This window comes from Taudactylus pleione, unplaced genomic scaffold (genome assembly GCF_031769625.1).
Source record: "Taudactylus pleione unplaced genomic scaffold, aTauple2 ptg000377l, whole genome shotgun sequence".
Classification (NCBI taxonomy): domain Eukaryota; kingdom Metazoa; phylum Chordata; class Amphibia; order Anura; family Myobatrachidae; genus Taudactylus; species Taudactylus pleione.
Window position 1 is genome coordinate 2,845,911 of NW_028284778.1, and position 20,221 is coordinate 2,866,131.

A 20,221-nucleotide genomic window follows, 5' to 3' on the forward strand; every position below is an offset into this window, starting at 1 on the left:
GATGAGGAGGATGAGGATGACATCTTGCCTCCGTAGAGCCAGTTTGTGCAGGGACACATTAATTGCCAGCTTGTTTTGTGGGGGCCCAAACGAACCAATCATTTCAGCCACAGTTGTGTGGCAGACCCTGGCGCTGAAATGATTGATTTGTTAAAGTGTGCATGTCCTGTTTATACAACATAAGGGTGGGTGGGAGGGCCCAAGGACAATTCCATCTTGCACTTCTTTTTTTTCTTTGCATTATGTACAGTTTGGGGCCTAGTTTTTCTAACTGCCATCCTGTCTGCCACTGCAGTGTCACTCCTAGATGGGTCACGTGTTTGTGCCGCCCACTCGTGTCGCTTAGCATAGTCATCCAGCTACCTCGGTGCAACCTTTTGGACATGAAAACACTATTGTGAGGTGTGAGGTGTTCAGAATAGACTGGAAATGAGTGGAAATTAAGGTTATTGAGGTTAATAATAGCATAGGAGCAGAGAAACCAACAAATTCTGTGATTTTAGCTGTTTTTATGCTTTTTAAAAAAAAAATACAGATCCAAAACACAAAACCCAGAACCCAAAACACGGAAGGGTGGTTTTGGCAAAACCAATCCAGATCCAAAACACGAAGAAAGATCCAGATCCAAAACCAAAACACAAAACACGAAAAGTGGCCGGTGCACACCCCTACTGTAAGGTAAAGTGGGAGTCCTTGTGTAGTGCTGCGACGGAATAGCGATCACAGTGGATTAGCATACTATCGCAGTGAGACTGCGTGTGTAATCGCTATTGCAATCGCAGTTGCGATCCTTAGTGAATCAGGAATCTGGTCCATAGATATTTGTGTATAACTACACTAGTGATATCATAACGATGACATCATAATGCTGACAGTTATATCAAGATTAAAATGCCGAGATCGAACATGTCAGCATGTGCAGAATGTTGACATGTTCACAATGAGATGTACACAGCCTTATTAAGTTGAGCCCTCCCACCTTATTTTTTGGTTACTCCCTCCCCTGTGCTCTGCTCTCCCATGTGTGTTTATCCAGCTCACTCCCTCTCACTGACCTTTGTTTGCATGAAATCAGAAGGATCTGCAGCAGCATGCTGGCTTAGGAGATTATAAGGCAAGTATATTTTATATTAGACCGTACTTATATCACCTTTGCTGACTAAATGCTATTACCAATCCTGTGAAGCAGAGTACAAATGAAATATCACAGTTGTACTGCTAGTACTATGACTTTGATTTGCATAAATATATAAAAAAAGCAAAAAAGCTCTGTACTCACCATATACATTATAGGCACTCAAAACTGTATTAGCTATACTCTATAAACAGGGAATCAGTTTCAATTGTTTTAAGTGTCAGGTGCTTTCTTAGGTGCTTAATAGCTGATGTGGTTGGTTGGAGGTCTTGCCTTTAAAAACCTGTGTGCAGGTGAGCCTCAAACCAGGAAACGTGTAGTATATTTAACCTTAATGTGACAGCAGTTGCCATGTTTGCTATGCTGAGCGATAGAGTGGGGCTGAGCAGATGGGGAGGACTTTGGTGCATTTTATCAGCTTCACAAAAGTTGCAATAAATAAAACTCACATTCTGGGGTATAGTGACTAAAGGGCCGTTTTTTAAAAATGGAGTTGTTGCCCATAGCAACCAATCAGATTCTACTTAACATTTATCTAACACCTTTTAGAAGATAATAGCGAGAATCTGGTTGCTATGGGCAACATCTCCACTGCTAAACCCACACTTTAGTAAATATACCCTCCCTGTTTATAAAGTGTAGAGAATACAGCTGTGTGTGTGTATAGATACATACATACTAGAGATCTCATCATAGTGTTGGTGGGGCTGATTTTGTGTTACATTGTTGTTTCTGAAGCAGTTTTTTCCTTCTCTTGCTGCGGCTCCAGGCAATTCGGAAATACGTTTACGTTTTTTCAACAAACTGTCACACTATCAAAACCTTCCTATTACATGTTATGTCGTTAGAGGGATTTTGAACTTGTTCTTTATACAAAGAGAACCCTTCCACACAGAACCTAAGCAGGCCGACTTTGAACCAGTTATTGAAAAGCTAACTTTTTATGCAACGTCCACAGTTTGCAGGATGGACTCCTGACCCCTGATCAGCTTACATTATACGAACAGATTAGACGCCAGCTACAGTGATTTCCACAAACAACTGATAAAAATGCCAATGTGCCAAGATAACAGGTTATCAGAGCATAGTAATTTTATACTCCAGAGGTAGGCAACGTCTGTCACTTTAAGTGCTGTGAAACTACACATCCCAGCATGCTCTGCCAGAGTTTTAGCATACCCTGACAGCAAAACTGTGGCACGGCATGCTGGGGTGTGTAGTTCCGCAGCAGCTGTAATCAATATAATTGTGAGAATTAAATACCTGAAAAACAAATAGAAATTCAGTACACACAAAACATACTTGCCTGCTCTCCAGGAACGGCCGGGAGGATCCTGAAAATCGAATGGCACTACCGGCTGCCCAGAAGAGAAGCCAAGTCACCCCCCAACCCCGGCCACCTAAGACCGTTTCCCGTGTGCAGTGGGCGGGACTAGACTCAGCAATGGGGGCAGAGCGGGGGCATGACTGCGCGATCGTGTCATCATGGCCACCCTACTACACAGATCACCAGCATTGTGAAGCAGGAGGCGGAGCCACTAAATGATTTAGCGAGGGGGGGCCTGGGGGTAGACGGCCAGGAGACTTGACCTCATTTCCAAACCGCCCGTCCCGGAAGATTAGCCATGTATGATATAGAAATGCAAAAAACCTGCACAACACAAGTGATATGTGAGGCCGATAAGCAGTCTCTGGAAATGGTGGGGTCTTTAAACGTAGTATTCTCAAAGGATTATTTTTGTTACGTCCAAAAAAGCTAAAAGCTAAAAACCCAACTTAGTGTAGTCCATGGGTAAGCAACCTGTGGCACAACAGCCACAGCAGGTTCTACTACAGTTTTGCTATTAGGGCATGCTGGGATGTGTAGTTCCACAGCTGCTGAAGTACCACAGGTTGCTTAACCCTAGTGTAGAACATTGAAAATTGATTAAGGTAAACCATAAGGGGAACGTTTACTAATTACATACCTCCATTCCGCGGGACAGGCCCATATTTCTGGGACTGTTCCGCTGTCCCACCCGCGGGCCGCAGTGTCCTGCGGCAGGGGGGGGGGAGTTGGGGGAAGCATACACCACTGCTCTGCATAACAAAGAATAGATGCTGTGCGCATGATGGACAAGCCCCTTAAAGATGCTGGACATGCCCCTTAGTGATGTAAAAAGGGGAGTGCCATGAAATCACACCCACTTTATGCACAGGTCACACACCCTTTTTGGGCACGCGCAGAAGTACCGAATCTTCTGGGACAAATGTTGGGAGGTATGTAATTATCAGGTTTCAGACCCAAGGAGCCTGTCCCTGCAATGTGTACAGAAGTGAAATGATCGCAAAAGCAATAATTTCCCAATCAAGGGCCAGGTCAGTTCTGTGCATGTGCGCATCTTCCTATTGGCCTGGATGGCCCTTGCTGAAGGGGGGGTGCTGTTTCAGCCTGACATCACTAGCACATGATCTCCTGTCTCCTGTGCTCTTGGTAGTGTCCCGCAGTGAGCTGCAGCAAAGATCCCTGGTCTCCTTCTGTCTCCTCTGCTCTTACCAGTGTTCTCCATTGAATGTTACTCTGTATTAGCCTTCTTATATGTCCCTTTATATCAGAAACATTTAAAATTAGGGAGAGTAAAAAAATTTTATTTTTATCCCTAATATATCTCTTCCCCCACAATACCTAACACACATCAATCACCACTCACTAATTCCAATATGTCAACTGTGCAGGAAAACAGTGCAAGCACCACATCAATCACAAGGCTCTATTCGCAAGGTAATTTGCATATATGCAAATTATCTTGCCCACAATGCATCTTGTTTGTTATTGATGCCCTCTTTTCCTGTGTTGTTGACATATAGAAATGAATATTATATATATATATTATAAAAATATATATATATATTGTCTCCCTATTTCTACAGGCATGTAAATTGAACTACCCCCAGTGTAAGTGTAATAAATTTTTATTTTCCTCAGTTTGGGGGACTGGCTATGATCTTTATGGGTTGTGGCTAATCCTGTGTTGGGAATAAGACTTGATCTATATGGACTGTCTTCATCCTTATGTTGGAAAATATAAAAGATCTATCATCCCAGTAAATTAAAGATGGAGTGTAGGCATCAGTTGTTAAAAAGTGTAATGCAGTATAGTTAGCCCAGTTTGAATATATGTAAATTATGTTACCCATAATGCATTTTGTTTGTTTTTGATTCAATGTTTTTAAGCTTTTCCTGTGTTTTTTTGCATAAATAAATTTATATATAGTGGTTTGCAATGGAGTAAATTCTATAAAAGATATATATATATATTTTACAAAGAGAAATAAAAATTATACTCTCCCTATTTCTTCACATGTGTGAATTAAACTACCCCCAGTGTGTGTTTATATATTTTTTTTTTTTTTAGTAGAAGCAGTTATTGGAGGGGGGCGCCAGTTCCTTAGTTTGCCAGGGGCGCACGGACCCCTAGATACACCGCTGCATGCGCGTTCAACAGACCTGTACCATAGTGTAACGTCTATCGGAGCTTGGTAAATGTGCAGCTGCTGTCAGAAACATATGGAACGCGGCAGATATCTCCGGAATCCCCTTCATGCATACGGGGATCCTTAATATTTGCCAGTATCCCCTGAAAATGGGTGTTTGGGGGAATATTCAGCAAATATTATTTGATAAGCAGGCCACTAAGTGGAGTTCATACCTGTTGAATAAAATTTAATGAAGTACAATAATAAACAGCTTTCTGTACGTTTAATTCATATTTTATATACTTTCCATATACTTAAATATTGATTTTCAATTTTGATACATTGTTATATATTAGTGTTTATATTCTTTACGAACGTTGTACAGTTTCTAACATACTAATGTGTATATATATATATATCGCACTGCAATTCCATGTATGAAAATATATTGGATTTTGTAAGTGATCACAGCTTTGCAAACATTTGTTTTATTCAAGGCTGCTTGTAGCTACAGCTTACTTGGTAAATGTATATGTGTCTGATAAGAACCTGCTTTTTTAACTGTAAACCTGACACTTTTCCGCTCTGAGTGGCGAGTGGCTGAGGACATGAGCACACATGGATACAATGATGACAATCAAGAGGTTACCACCACTCAGGAAGACAGCTGAAAGCCTGACCAGTTGCATTGTTTTTACCTGTAACCTATTGTGTAGTGTCCAGTTTATCTAAACTGTAATATGTGTTTCTAAAGGTGGGTAGGTACACACGACAGATATATCTGCAGATGATGGTCGTTCATACACAGTGAACGCATAGTTGCCTACCTTTAATAATCTCTTCCCGGGAGAAGCCCGGGTAAGATAAGCAGCAGGGGGCCGATGGGGGCGGGGCCTAACGATTTGCGTCATTAAGCCCTGCCCCCTCGCGGCAAAACTGCTGCGATTGGGTAAAATGTACATAGAATGCTGTGATTCAAGCAGAATCACATCTTAAGCCCCGCCCCCTTCATGGAGACCAGTGATCGCCGCGGGTATTCTCCTCATTCTGCCCACTTCACTAGGAAGTGGGCAGAATGCGGGAGAAATGCCTACCCTTCCGGGGGTGCGGGGGGTTACCCGAAAAATTGGGAGCCTCCCGCGAAAACCGGGAGGGTAGGCATATACGAGTGAACGGCCATCATCTACTTGTGCCCTCGGGTCCCAGGGGCCAGTGGGCGGGTCTGGGGCATGTTCTGCCCCCGCTTCTAGCATCTGCCGCTGTCTGTGTACGGACGGTCTGCAGACCCGCCCGTACACACTTGTCGATGGACAGATATGTCAGCAGACATATCTGTCCATTGGCTGTGCAGCACAGCAAATACGATATGTCAGTGAACGATGACGTTCACCGACATATTGCGGGTACACACTGGCCGACGGGCAGCAGATATATTGGCCAATCAATTGATCGGCCAATATATCTGTCAGTGTGTACCCAGCATAAGGAGGGAGCTGAATGTCAGCTGGGGTAACTTAACGTTAATGTCAGCTTACAGCAGGGGGCGTAGCTGGATGATAGTGATGATTTAGGGGCAGAGCCGGGGGCGTGACTGTGAGATCGCGGCCCCACCCCCTCTTCGCAATGTTGAAATAAATGGCGGTGTAAAGCAGGGGCCAAGATAACGCAATTCAGCGCGAATCGCGTCACCTTCCCCCCCCCCCACTGCAGGGGTTTCTCTATTTACTCTGGGGGGTCGGGAGGGATGGTGGCCGCCGGGAGGCTTGTCGGCCTTTCCGGGGGGACGGTATTAGCACCCGATATTCGGGAGGCTCCCGTCCAAATCGGGAGGGTATGCAAGCCTGCGTGAACCATCGACCACATTTGCATAATAGTGGTTGACCAGTACTCACGCAGCATCTTGGCAACTTCCTGTGTGCACGGAGTCTCATTTCATCTCAAAAGAGGGAGGAAGTGCTGAATAGAGAGTCAGGAGGAATAGGGATGGCCTGTGGTGAGTTAATCATCAATGGTGCCATCAATAATTAACATTGATGAAATGGAACCATCAATGGTTCACACCCATAGATTAACATCCCTGCAGTGTAGGGATGGACATCAGAAATCAATGGTTATCAATCATCAATGTTCACGATTCGATGGAAATACTTTTCTCATCGAACCTGCGCTTATTCAAGGGTAGCCAGCCATTGGATTCAGCTTTCTGATGCTCATCCGATGGCTGTTTGCTTCTTTGCAGTTGTGGACACCCATAAGTGGTGTCCACAGCTTAGGTAATGTGCACCTGTGCAAAGATCTGAATGCTTCTGAGCATGCTCACACTAAAACCATCAATGGTTATACCATCGAATGGTTGCAGTGCAATGGCTAGTAGCCATCGCATCACTGGATTTATTGTCGTAAGCACGGGAACCATTCAGTGCTAGGCTTCCAATGTCCATTCTTGCCTGATGACGCGTTTCGCAATGAATTATCATGGCCCTGCAAAACACTGCGGGGATCAGGGATGTGATGATGTGATTTGCAGTGCCATGTCTTCGCCCCACCGACCCACCAGGTCAATAGTAATTTTGGGCTAATATTGGCAAGTATGACTTTATTGATAAACTTCTTACTAGTATCCAGATTTTGGGAGGGATAGTGCCAATATATGGAACTCAAAAGAGGCAGAGATTATGTGAAAATATGCAGCATTTTAACCAGAGTTTGGTAATCCTGAGCGTGTTTGGATTTCTCATGTCCAAATATTGGGAGGTATGCTAGTGAGGTGTTAATACAGAGCTCTTTTATCTGCTTACTGTTTATAAACCAGAGGAGCCTGTTTCCCTAAGCGTTATGAAGTCTCTGTTCTACTGTATATAATGTCCTCTGTCTTGTATTTCTAGGTGTTGCTACATAAATTCTACATACAGTATCCCTATTAGAGGTCACCTGTCTATTGGTAAAAAGTCCAACACAGATAATCTGACTCTGATGATGGATAACGAACAGCTTCAAATAACTGAGCGGATTGTGAACCTCACCCTGGAGATCATTTTTCTGCTGACAGGAAAGGTGAGGGATCCTGGGAGTGTCATAGTGACATCACTCTTATCTCTATTACTAATACAAGGACCTGACTGGGGAGGTGAGGGTGTCTGGGAGTGTCACAGTGACATCACTCTTATCTCTGTTACTAACACAGGGACCTGACTGGGGAGGTGAGGGGTTCTGGGAGTGTCACAGTGACATCACTCATATCTCTGCTACTAACACAGGGACCTGACTGGGGAGGTGAGGGGTTCTGGGAGTGTCACAGTGACATCACTATTATCTTTACTACTAATACAGGGACCTGAATGGGGAGGTGAGGGAGTCTAGGAGTGTCACAGTGACATCACATATTATCTCTCGTAATAAAACAAGGCAGTGACTGTAGAGGTGAGTGTCTTTCTGCAAATGTATTCAATGGGGAATCCTTTTAGAAGCACAATTATTTGGTAAACATAAATATCCTAGTCAAGTACTATTTTTTTCCTTTCTGTTTTTTATTAACAGCACTTTGCAGATTTCAAGCAATGTCATGAGTCTGAAAGACCCAGACGTAGCCATCGACATGTGTCAAAAAGTTTAAGTGGAACTCGGAGTTCCATCATGGAGCCTCCACCTTACTCACTTATACATGAGAGAAAAAATGACCAGAAGATCCTGGAACTCACTAACAAGATCATTCAGCTCCTGACTTTAGAGGTGACTGCTGGGAATGGATCATTATACAGTAACAACAGGGGATGTGTCTGGGTGATGACTGGAGAGGTGACTGCTGGGAATGGGGCATTATACAGTAACACCAGGGGATGTGTCTGGGTGATGACTGGAGAGGTGACTGCTGGGAATGGATCATTATACAGTAACACCAAGGGATGTGTCTGGGTGATGACTGGAGAGGTGACTGCTGGGAATGGGACATTATACAGTAACACCAGGGGATGTGTCTGGGTGATGACTGGAGAGGTGACTGCTGGGAATGGATCATTATACAGTAACACCAGGGGATGTGTCTGGGTGATGACTGGAGAGGTGACTGCTGGGAATGGGACATTATACAGTAACACCGGGGTATGTGTCTGGGTGATGACTGGAGAGGTGACTGCTGGGAATGGATCATTATACAGTAACACCGGGGGATGTGTCTGGGTGATGACTGGAGAGGTGACTGCTGGGAATGGGACATTACACAGTAACACCGGGGGATGTGTCTGGGTGATGACTGGAGAGGTGACTGCTGGGAATGGGACATTACACAGTAACACCGGGGGATGTGTCTGGGTGATGACTGGAGAGGTGACTGCTGGGAATGGGACATTATACAGTAACACCGGGGGATGTGTCTGGGTGATGACTGGAGAGGTGACTGCTGGGAATGGGACATTATACAGTGACACCAAGGGATGTGTCTGGGTGATGACTGGAGAGGTGACTGCTGGGAATGGGACATTATACAGTAACACCAGGGGATGTGTCTGGGTGATGACTGGAGAGGTGACTGCTGAGAATGGGACATTATACAGTAACATCAAGGGCTGTGTCTGGGTGATGACTGGAGAGGTGACTGCTGGGAATGGGACATTACACAGTAACACCGGGGGATGTGTCTGGGTGATGACTGGAGAGGTGACCGCTGGGAATGGGGCATTATACAGTAACACCAGGGGATGTGTCTGGGTGATGACTGGAGAGGTGACTGCTGGGAATGGATCATTATACAGTGACACCAGGGGATGTGTCTGGGTGATCACTGATCATTGTGTTTTTCAGATTCCTATAAGATATCACAACATTTCCATCTATTTTTCCATGGAGGAGTGGGAGTATTTAGAAGGACACAAGGATCTGTACAGCGACATGATGATGGAGAACCCCAAAAACCCTACTTGTTTTAAGATGGACGAGAAGAGGAGTTGCATGACAGATAGTGTATTAAATCTCACACTGGATATCTTCAGACAATTAACTGCAGAGGTGAGGGAATCTGGGAATATTACAGTGACATCACTTTTATCTCTATTACTAACACAGGGACCTGACTGAAGAGATGAGGGAGTCTGGGAGTGTCACAGTGACATCACTATTATCTCTACTACTAACACAGGGACCTGACTGGGGAGGTGAGGGAGTCTGGGAGTGTCACAGTGACATCACTATTATCTCTATTACTAACACAGGGACATGACTGGGGAAGTGAGGGAGTCTGGGAGTGTCACAGTGACATCACTATTATCTCTATTACTAACAGGTCCCTGACTGGGGAGGTGAGGGAGTCTGGTAGTGTCACAGTGACATCACTATTATCTCTATTACTAACAGGTCCCTGACTGGGGAGGTGAGGGAGTCTGGGAGTGTCACAGTGACATCACTGTTATCTCTATTACTAACAGGGACCTGACTGGGGAGGTGAAGGAGTGTCACAGTGACAAAACTTTTCTGTAGTTTTAAACGGGGGTGACACTGCCTATGTTAGAGGCTTGCAGAATGTTCAGTTACCATTTGTGCTTTTTTAGCACTGACCACCTTGCTCACTATTCAGCGCTGTTATTTCATGTTATAATATAATGTGTGCACCACACGCACTACAACTGGGCTTTCACTGAAATATACTGTACTGGTCCCTATGTAACAGCTGAGAATGATTATTTCCCATTGGTCCTGAACAGTGTACAGTGCAGGATGTTGTGCAGGGGAAGCAGTGACCCCCATCTCACCCTGTGAACTTCATTGACAATGACAATTCAAGCTGAATTGTCAATGAAGCAAAATAAATAATAAACATGGGATGTAAAAATGGCATATACACACACACTTTATATTTTACTTAGCAGTCGGCATAGTCTGTAATAAACTATGTTGCAGTATAAATATGTCACATGACTGGAAACGTAATCTGTAATAAGATATATGATTAAGTGCTTGTTCTCACCTATGTGCAATAATACTTTATTATATTGATATGTGCTAAATAGATTTAATTTAAATTCATATGCCATTTGCTTTATTAGCGAGTTCTATTAGATTTTACATCACTGTTGTATTTAATATATTTTTTTTGTTATTATGAGGTCAACCAAAGCCTCAAAAACTAACAGAAGCTTATTCAATTCTCACTCTAGAGTCTTATTATTCATATTGGGGAACAGCACCTATTTGAGATTTTTATTTTATTGCCCTCAGTTTACTATAGTCCACATCACTACTGTTATTGGTAATGGTCATTCTTAGCACTTTGTTCCGTAAGCGTATTGAAAAAGTTCGGGGGCATAATATTCCCCTGGACCATGGTCTATGCTAATCAAACAACACAGATATGGCATTTAAGGATAAATAACAGCAATCTGATGTTAATAATAGAAGGGGCTTGTAAAGCAAAACTTTATGGGAGGTATTTGGGTGCAAGAAGAGCAGGAACAGCAGACTGACCTGAGTGTGTAGCATAGAAGGCTGAGACTTCCATATTAATGATGACTTTTTGGGGTTATCCCTAATACTGAATATGAAAATATAATTAGAATTTAATATGCCTCCATTCATTCTTCTTTTAGGATGGGTTGAACATGTTGCAGTGATTGGATTATTTCTTCTTATGTCTTCTGATAGGATGAGTGGGGAATGTTCTTCTGATAGGGTGAGTGGTGAATGTTCTTCTGATAGGATGAGTGGTGCATGTTCTTCTTATAGGATGAGTGGTGATTGTTCTTCTGATGTCACCTGATGGTTTGGACATGTTGCAGTGATTGGATGGTTGGGGATTATTCTATTGATTTCCTGTGATAGGATGGGTTGGACACATTACAGTGATTAGATGGTTGGGGAATGTTCTTCTGAAGTCTCTTGTAGCATGAGTGGGGAATGTTCTTCAGATATCTTGTGATAGGATAGGTTGGAACTGTTGTGATTGTATGGTTCTGAAATGCTCTTATAATGACTTGGGATAGGATGGGTTGAACATGTTGCAGTAATTGGATGTTTGGGGAATGTTCTTCTGATGTCTCTTGATAGGATGAGTGGGGAATGTTCATCAGAAGTCTTGTGATAGGATGGGCTGGACATGTTGTGGTGATTGTATGGTTGGGGTTTGTTCTTCTGATGACTTGGGATAGGATGGGTTGGACAAGTTGCAGTGATTGGATGGCTTAGGAATGTTCTTCTGATGTCTTGTAATAGGATGTGTTGGACATGTTGTGGTGATTGGATGGTTGGAGTATGGTCTTCTGAAGTCTTCTTATAGGATGAGTGAGGAATGTATCTTGTGATAGCAAATGTTGGACATGTTGCAATGATTGGATGGTTGGGAACTGTTCTTCAGATGTCTTGTGATAGGATGGGTTGGACATGTTGTGGTGATTTAATGGCTGAAGAATGTTTTTCTGATGTTTAGTAGTAATGAGATACATTCAACAAGTTCTTCTGATGGATATAATGATCACGAATGTGCATTCAGAGCAGGAATATGTCTGTGAATAAAGACAGCTGCAAACAGCCAAAGTAGTCTACCAAACTGTATACTTAAATATAGTATACACTCCTATGTTCTAGAGAACATATGTGTATTCATGTTGTTGACCATGTTCAATCCATCAACTTTACTGAATACAGAAATAATATATAAATTAAATATGTATAACAGTAAACAGATGTGTGAGAACCACTTGTTTTTTCATACACAGAATTATACTGTAGCAAATAATGATGGTGAGCGCTCACAACTCTCAAACCGTACCCGTGTAACAAGAGGATTGAGCAGGACCCAGAGCCCCATCACGGTGCCTCCACCTCACTCACTGATACATGAGAGACACAATGACCAGAAGATCCTGGAACTCACCAACAAGATCATTCAGCTGCTGACTGGAGAGGTGACTGCTGGCAATGGGACATTATACAGTAACACCAGGGGATGTGTCTGGGTGATGACTGGAGAGGTGACTGCTGGGAATGGGACATTATACAGTAACACTAGGGGATGTGTCTGGTTGATGACTGGAGAGGTGACTGCTGGCAATGGGACATTATACAGTAACACCAGGGGATGTGTCTGGGTGATGACTGGAGAGGTGACTGCTGGGAATGGGACATTATACAGTAACACCAGGGGATGTGTCTGGGTGATGACTGGAGAGGTGATTGCTGGGAATGGGACATTATACAGTAACACTAGGGGATGTGTCTGGTTGATGACTGGAGAGGTGACTGCTGGCAATGGGACATTATACAGTAACACCAAGGGATGTGTCTGGGTGATGACTGGAGAGGTGACTGCTGGGAATGGGACATTATACAGTAACACCAGGGGATGTGTCTGGGTGATGACTGGAGAGGTGACTGCTGGGAATGGGACATTATACAGTAACACCAAGGGATGTGTCTGGGTGATGACTGGAGAGGTGACTGCTGGGAATGGGACATTATACAGTAACACCAGGGGATGTGTCTGGGTGATGACTGGAGAGGTGACTGCTGGCAATGGGACATTATACAGTAACACCAGGGGATGTGTCTTGGTGATGACTGGAGAGGTGACTGCTGGGAATGGGACATTATACAGTAACACCAGGGGATGTGTATCTGGTTAATGACTGTATCATTGTGTGTGTCAGGTTCCTATAAGATGTGAGGACGTTTCTGTCTATTTCTCCATGGAGGAGTGGGAGTATATAGAGGGACACAAGGACCTGTACAAGGACTTCATGATGAAAAATCACCAGACCCCCACACCATCAGGTATGAAGTATAAGAAACACAATACTACTGAATTTTTTTTTAGCAATAAACCTCTGATGTTCCATAATAAAATTTTGCACACACATTGAATAAATATAATCAATAAGTCTTTTCAATTCTCATGATGTGCAGAAGCAGCACTATTACATTGTGTATACCTCTTTCTATTGGTGGATGTATGGTCATATGACCTGATGTCTTGGTAGGTGTTTGCACTATAGTATTTCCGCATGATACATACAGGTATATTATTGTTTTCAAAGTATATGTGTCTTCATACACCTTTGCTGTAGTCGTGCCAAATAACCTTGGTTGGCGCCCGACGGACCTTGTGACTTAGGTGCAGCAAACACAGTTTTTTTCTCAAAAGATTTGTCTTATTTGTATCCGATAAAACGACAAGAGGCGATAAAGCTACATTGCTAGCGTACACTGACCACTGGGGCTTGTGGTACTTGTACTAAGTTGCAAATATGTATTTAAAAAAGCTTCCTATACGAGCGCCGGCAGCTGTACCTCCCGCAACATTTTATTATGCTTATCCTGCGGCTTTTTGCATTTGTTATACTGTACCAATGCCTTCAAGACAAAAGTAATGACCTAGCATCCGTTGTACACTGCGAGTTACTTTGTATGGGGCTATGATGCAACACAAGATTTAGAAAAAAGTATGCTGCCCGCGGCAGAGTGCCTACATTGCACCATCACACTAAGGACCTCATTGAGGCGCTCGCAAAATGCGAGCGCTAGCTCTGAATGAGGACGGCCGCATCTATTTTCCGGCCCGGCCTCCTGGCCGCTCGCTAGGCTGTGGGTGACCACCCACAGCTTTAGCGAGCGGCCAGGTTGATGGTCGCGATGGTCAACACCATCGCGACCATCGGGGCTTGCGACGAGACCCTTGTGGTAGGGTCTCGTCTGCCGCAAGCCCCCAGTGAGCTTTCGGCTCTTAGAGCCGGAAGCTCCCCACTGACATCACGGGTGATGTCAGTGGGGCCGCCCCCAAACGGCAGGCGTTCCGTCGGAAACGCCTCCGTTTGGCAAGCCACCCCTCTGCCCCGCCTACAAAACGGTGTGAGCTGTCGATCACCATCGACAGCCGCCCCTTTTGTAGTAAGCCCCGGAGCTAGAGAATTTCTCTCTCGCTCTGGGGCTTGCGCACGGGCAGTGCAGCCGATGTGCGTGCGTAGGGCCTCTACATCGACACTCTTGCGAGCGGGTCTGAATGAGACCCTAAGTGTACGAGGACACATCTGTACTGTATATAGGAACACACTCTTTATAGTAATTTTATTATTATTTTTATTGTCTTTATAACGGTCATAACTACACCTTTTATCAAGGTGTCACTGCCAAATACAGTGTGAATCCATTTGCAGCAGTGATGATACAGAATTGTTATGCAGTATAACTCACCAGCTCTAGATATAGGAGAGCGCTGGTGAAGCTGCACCTGTAGGAGGATTTGTCCATCAGAACAGCAGTGCACAAGCCTGGAGCCAGCAGTGTAGATCACTGGCTGAAGGTATAGAATCGTGCAACTTGTAGTCTGTATGCAGCAAATATCAGCCATGGGGAAATCAGTGTATGCATCCTGCGTCGGCAGCTGAACTCACTGGCAAGGGTACTCGAGATGTGCTGGTAACAGCTGGGTCGGGATTTTTTGGCTGTGTTCAGGGTTGCCATTAGAAATAGTGGGGCAGATAGCTCCATGTGTAAGGTGTTTGCCTGCCAAGTGAGAGGTGATAGGTTCAAGTCCCGGGTATGACAGTATTTTGAAGTGTGTGTGTGTGTTAAATAAAAGAGGATGCGACTGAAGGTGCTTGGGGAGGTGGCCAGAAGGGGATGAAGTCAGGAAGCAGACGGTCGAAATGCCGACGACCGGATTCCTGACTATTTGATCCCGACAGGGGACTAATGATAGGCGTCAAAATTCCTATCAAATGCCTATCGTTATCCCTACTCCGGGAGCCCGACGCCCGGCATACCGAACGAAGGTAAGCCGGACGGCGGGCGCGGGGTGGGGGGGAGTTAGGTTCCAGGGCCCCCGTAGGGACTTGGGGTTAGGTACCCCCCGGGAGGGTTAGGGTTGGGCTAGGGGAAGGGGGCTTAGGCACCCCGGGGAGGAGGTTAGGGTCAGCCGGAGGGTTAGGTTTAGGCTGCGGGGATGGGGGGGTAGATTTAGGCACTTACGGGGGAGTTAGGGTTAGGCACTAGGGGGGAGGTTAGGGTTAGGCACCCCTAAGGGATGGTTAGAGGGGGAGAAGATTAGGTATAGGTAGGTATCAATCGGGATCTTGATGCCTGCCGTTCTTCTGGTGTCGGGATTTGAACTGCCAGGCATAGGTCCGGCGGTCATTCATACCGATCCCGCCAGAAGGAGGGGGGAGTCAGCCAGGGAGGAGATAGGGGTGGCCGGGTGATGCCGAGGATAAAAGAAGAGGACCAGCGCCCCCTTGCTGTGGCACGTCATACCACCCTAGTTAGTTCTGCCTTTTTTGTATTTAAATTATTATTGTATAATTGTTTTTATTCAACCTACACTTTAACTGACTAAATAAAACACACTTGGCTTTGATACTAAGCATTTGGAGATATGAATATAACATAGCTTTACACAAACCTAACCATGATGTTTTTCCTTTCCATCAGATTTACCGAACAATGTTGCAGCAAAACCTCACAATTCGCATCGACGAACCCTCACTGGTCGCAAAACATTCAGTTGTTTGGATTGCGGGAAATGTTTTAAAAGCAACTCAAAGCTTTTTACACACCAATTAGCTCACAGAGGAGAGAAACCGTTTTCGTGCCTGACATGTGGCAAAGATTTCCTTTATCACTCAGGTCTTGTCATACACCAGTTCAGTCACACAGAGGAGAGACCCTTTGCTTGCTCTGAATGTGGCAGAGGATTTAAAAGTAACTCTAAGCTTCTTACACACCAATTAGTTCACAGAGGAGAGAAGCTGCTTCCCTGCCCGACATGTGGGAAACTATTCCTTTATCAGTCAGGTCTTGTCATACATCAGTTTAGTCACACAGAGGAGCGACCGTTTGCTTGCTCTGAATGTGGGAAATGTTTTAAAAATACAACATACCTCATAAAACATCAGATGATTCACGTGAAAGAGAAGCCTTATAAATGCTCTGTCTGCGATAAATGTTTTTTCAGTAATGACAGCTGTCTCAGACACCAAAAGATACACACAGGCGAGACCTATTCTTGCCCCGAGTGCGGGAAATGTTTTATCAACAATGGCCACCTTATCAGACACATGAGAGTCCACACCGGAGAGAGACCGTACCTCTGCCCTGAATGCGGGAAACGGTTTGCCAATAAATCCCATCTTGTTAGACACCAGAAAACCCACCTAGAGGAGAAACCGTTTGCCTGCAGCGAATGTGGAAAAGGCTTTATGAGCAAAGAAAATCTAAATAAACACCAGAGAGCCCACAAGGGGGAGTGGACAGGTCGGTGCTCGGAATGCGGGAAAGGGTTTGTCAGTACTGAAAGCCTCGTTGCCCATAAGAGAACTCACACGGGGGAAAAACCCTTTTGCTGCGTAGAATGTGGAAAAAGTTTTAAAAGTCAATCCTACTTCATCGTACATATGAAAGCTCACAAGGGAGAGACGTTTACTTGCCCAGAATGTAAGAAATGCTTCGTCAGGAATACGGACCTTATTGATCACCTGAGACTTCACACGGGGGAGAAGCCGTATTCTTGCTCGGAATGCGGAGATCGTTTTGTCAGCAGATCGCGTCTTGTTAAACACGTGAAGGTCCACACAGGTTAGAGGCCACATTGCTGCCCCTTTGTTTAAAATTGAACTTGTTCAACACCAGAAATTCCACCAAGGGGAGAACCCGGATTTCTGTGCTGAGTGTGGGGAGTGTTTTCGCCGAGATTCGGCCCTACGTAGGCATCAGAGACTTCATGCAGAAAAGAAACCAAGTCCTGCACCTTTTATGGATCTTTCTCCACCGATAAGTGAGGCACTGACTGTGGGAACTGTTTTGTAAGGAAAGATTGTGGGGTCTATTTACTAAGCAGTGTTAGGAGACAGAGTGAAAAGTGATAAGGTGCCAGCCAATCAGCTCCCAACTGTCATCTCACAGGCTGTGTTTGAAAAATGACAGTTGGGAGCTGATTGGCTGGCACCTTATCACTTTTCACTCTGTCTCCTAACACTGCTTAGTAAATGGACCCCTATGTGGCTTCACATGGACAATCCCTATTATCTTCTTTAATATGTATATATTGGCATACTGTAACCCAACTTTAGCTGAACTTTAGCTGGGATGGTTTTTTTACTTTGCGAAAACGATTGGGGCAAACCAATTTCTTTCTTAGTGCCCCATGGGGTCTTTAATCAAGTTCTGCTATGTAGCATAAGTCCAGATTCTTTTCTTGAACTGAATACAAGTTTACTTGTAAATAAAACAGATTTTAATGCTGCGGATGATGATCAATTTTGAGAGCCATAGGTAATAAGTATTGTTTATGACCTGATTATTCGTTAAAATAAAGATCAGAAGAATAAGATGTTGGTATAACTCATAACCTCCGTTAAAGCCCGGATATAAGACTTGACTATGCATAAGTGATCTATAATACAAAATGGATTCCAGATACACCCAAAATATAAGCCCCTCCTAATTACCCTGGCAGCTTTCATCTCCCTAGGTATCCTTTAGGTGGGTTACGCTCCACAGTCCCGCAAATGTGTCTCAAAGCTGAGTGTGTCTCAAGGCTGAGTGCCTGAAGGATGGCGTCACCTTCCCTGATTTTATTCCATTATCCCTTAGTAATTAAACAAAGGTATCTGAGCAAATTGTTAATGCTAGAATGCTTATTGAAAGTATGGGGTCTATTTACTAAGCAGTGTAAGAACTGGAGTCAGAGTGAAAAGTGATAAGGTACCAGCCAATCAGCTCCCAACTGCCATCTCACAGGCTGTGTTTGAAAAATGACAGTTGGGAGCTGATTGGCTGGCACCTTATCACTTTTCACTCTGTCTCCTAACACTGCTTAGTAAATACACCCCTCTATGACATATTATGCATTGCCAACTCAGTGGTTATAAAAGTCACAGCATATTGGCACTTGTGTAATGGTAATGTAATGGTCATTATTTAGAAAACGCTTTGAGAATTTGTTAAAGTTATAACCTATATTTTACTAGCTGTTGCCCGCGGCTTCATTTACGATATTGTTTCTGACAACATATTTTTTTATTTGAGTTGTTACAGCTGTATTGCTTTGCATAGGGGTCCTGTCGAGGGAGTGGCCCACATGACCAGCAGCCAGCGTTATACAGACTGTGGCAGCAGCGCCTTCACCCATCACTTATACCAATGTCACTGTGTGCCCTGTGCACAGACTGCTATGTAGCCTATGCTATTCTAGTGAACACGGGCCCAAAGCACATCTCCCCCCACCCCTTACCAGCCATGCGCATGGTGCCATCTGGGCCGCCATCAGGGGGGGACTGCCGGGCCTGTAGTCCCGGGCCCGGAGAGAGCGGGAGCCCGGCCAGGTTGCAACGGTGCAGAGCCAGATATGCACCGGTACCCAGGAAAACACAGCGCCACCGGCGCAAGTGCACTAGTGCAGCACTTCAAAAATGGCACCAGCTGCGATCGCATCACAGCTGCGGCAGCCACAACTGGCAGCCAATCAGGCCACCCGGGCTCCCGCTCTACCAGGATCAGCTGAAGTCTGGTAAGTACATAGGCTAGCTGCATCAGGAGGACCTTTCACTGCGTGTTCGCCCCCCAAGTCCAGACATCCTTCCCTGCCCTGTGCCTCTCCCCTACTCCAGCCTCCCCCCCCCCCCCACAATAAGGTTCAGCCTTCTCTGCCCTATGCCCCCCCCCAGGGGGGCCCTGCCTATTTTAATAGTACCGGGCACCACAATTTCTGGTGGCAGCCCTGGGTGCCACACCTATCGCTTGCATTGATGATGTCAATAAATATTATATTTGTTATTGCTCAGCTTTAATTTACAGATGGAGATGAAACAAAGTGCAGGATATTTCTAGGAATTTCCACTACAAAATGATGCAGTCTGCATGAAAATTGATTCAGTCATTTTTGCGTCAATTTGTAACAAAGAGACAGATAGGGAGACATTCAATTGTTTGCAAGGCGGCTATTTTTTCAGGGCAACCGACAAAGCAATTAAATCGCATTTCTGCTCGCACCCCTTTCCTGAGAAATTTGAAGTAAAACTTTTTCACTTCTTTATTCAATTGTGCCGACATCAGTTATTGTACTGTAATACCTCATACTGTGTATCTAGGTGGGTTTTGACATAAATGTTATGGATTCCATCACAGAACATATAGTGGGGTAGAGTAACATCCAACGTATGAGGAGAGCTTTTCTTGCATCCGGATTGTCAGCCTGAAATGAGCATGTGATATGGTGCTCACCATTTGTAAGAAAAAAAATACTAATTTCTACTTCAGGGTCCAAAGGGTATCCACAGGATAACTTGGGGTATAGGTGTGACGTCAGTCGCTGGGCACCATAGAGTTAAGCTTTTCAGCCTCCCAGGATGCACTAGGGTCCCCCTCCTATACCCCGCCCCCGAGCCAAGGCACCTCAGTTTAGTTTGGTGCCCAGCCGGAGTCGGGTGCACCTGTCGGAGTGGGGGCTAGAAGAGCCCCTGAAGCTTTCTTCAGTGCAGCTGTGGCTGCACATCTGGATGTATAGCATGGACAGTCAGTCCTGACGTCCATGCTGTCTTCCCTACACCCCCGCCGGTACCAGAACGCCGGTACCGATCCGGGGATGCTGGTGAGCATCTGGGGTCACAGCTAGCGGTGACCCCAGATGTTCCGGATCATGGCCGGATCCAAGGGGGA

General features: G+C 44.9%; 1 protein-coding gene across 2 annotated transcripts; it reads left to right on the forward strand.

Annotated features, from left to right (window-relative positions):
- Positions 1-1,015: 1,015 nt before the first annotated feature.
- On the forward strand, positions 1,016-17,413 carry LOC148508019 (uncharacterized). Of its 2 annotated transcripts, none has more exons than XM_088445213.1 (7): positions 1,016-1,114; positions 7,477-7,645; positions 8,129-8,320; positions 9,389-9,592; positions 12,292-12,480; positions 13,222-13,345; positions 15,998-17,413. In XM_088445213.1, the coding sequence occupies exons 2-7, from the start codon at positions 7,565-7,567 to the stop codon at positions 17,143-17,145; spliced, it is 1,938 nt and encodes a 645-aa protein (XP_088301339.1). In that variant the 5' UTR covers positions 1,016-1,114; positions 7,477-7,564; the 3' UTR covers positions 17,146-17,413. The 2 variants fall into 2 exon arrangements, with proteins under 2 accessions (XP_088301339.1, XP_088301340.1); XM_088445214.1 differs by having other exon boundaries at positions 9,434-9,592.
- Positions 17,414-20,221: the final 2,808 nt, after the last annotated feature.

Excerpts from the sequence above, each read along its gene's own strand:
- LOC148508019 (XM_088445213.1), top strand. The coding sequence starts at position 7,565 with ATGATGGATAACGAACAGCTTCAAATAACTGAGCGGATTGTGAACCTC. Across the intron at positions 7,646-8,128 it reads TTTTTCTGCTGACAGGAAAG|CACTTTGCAGATTTCAAGCA; the intron begins GTGAGGGATCCT and ends TTTTATTAACAG. Across the intron at positions 8,321-9,388 it reads TTCAGCTCCTGACTTTAGAG|ATTCCTATAAGATATCACAA; the intron begins GTGACTGCTGGG and ends TGTGTTTTTCAG.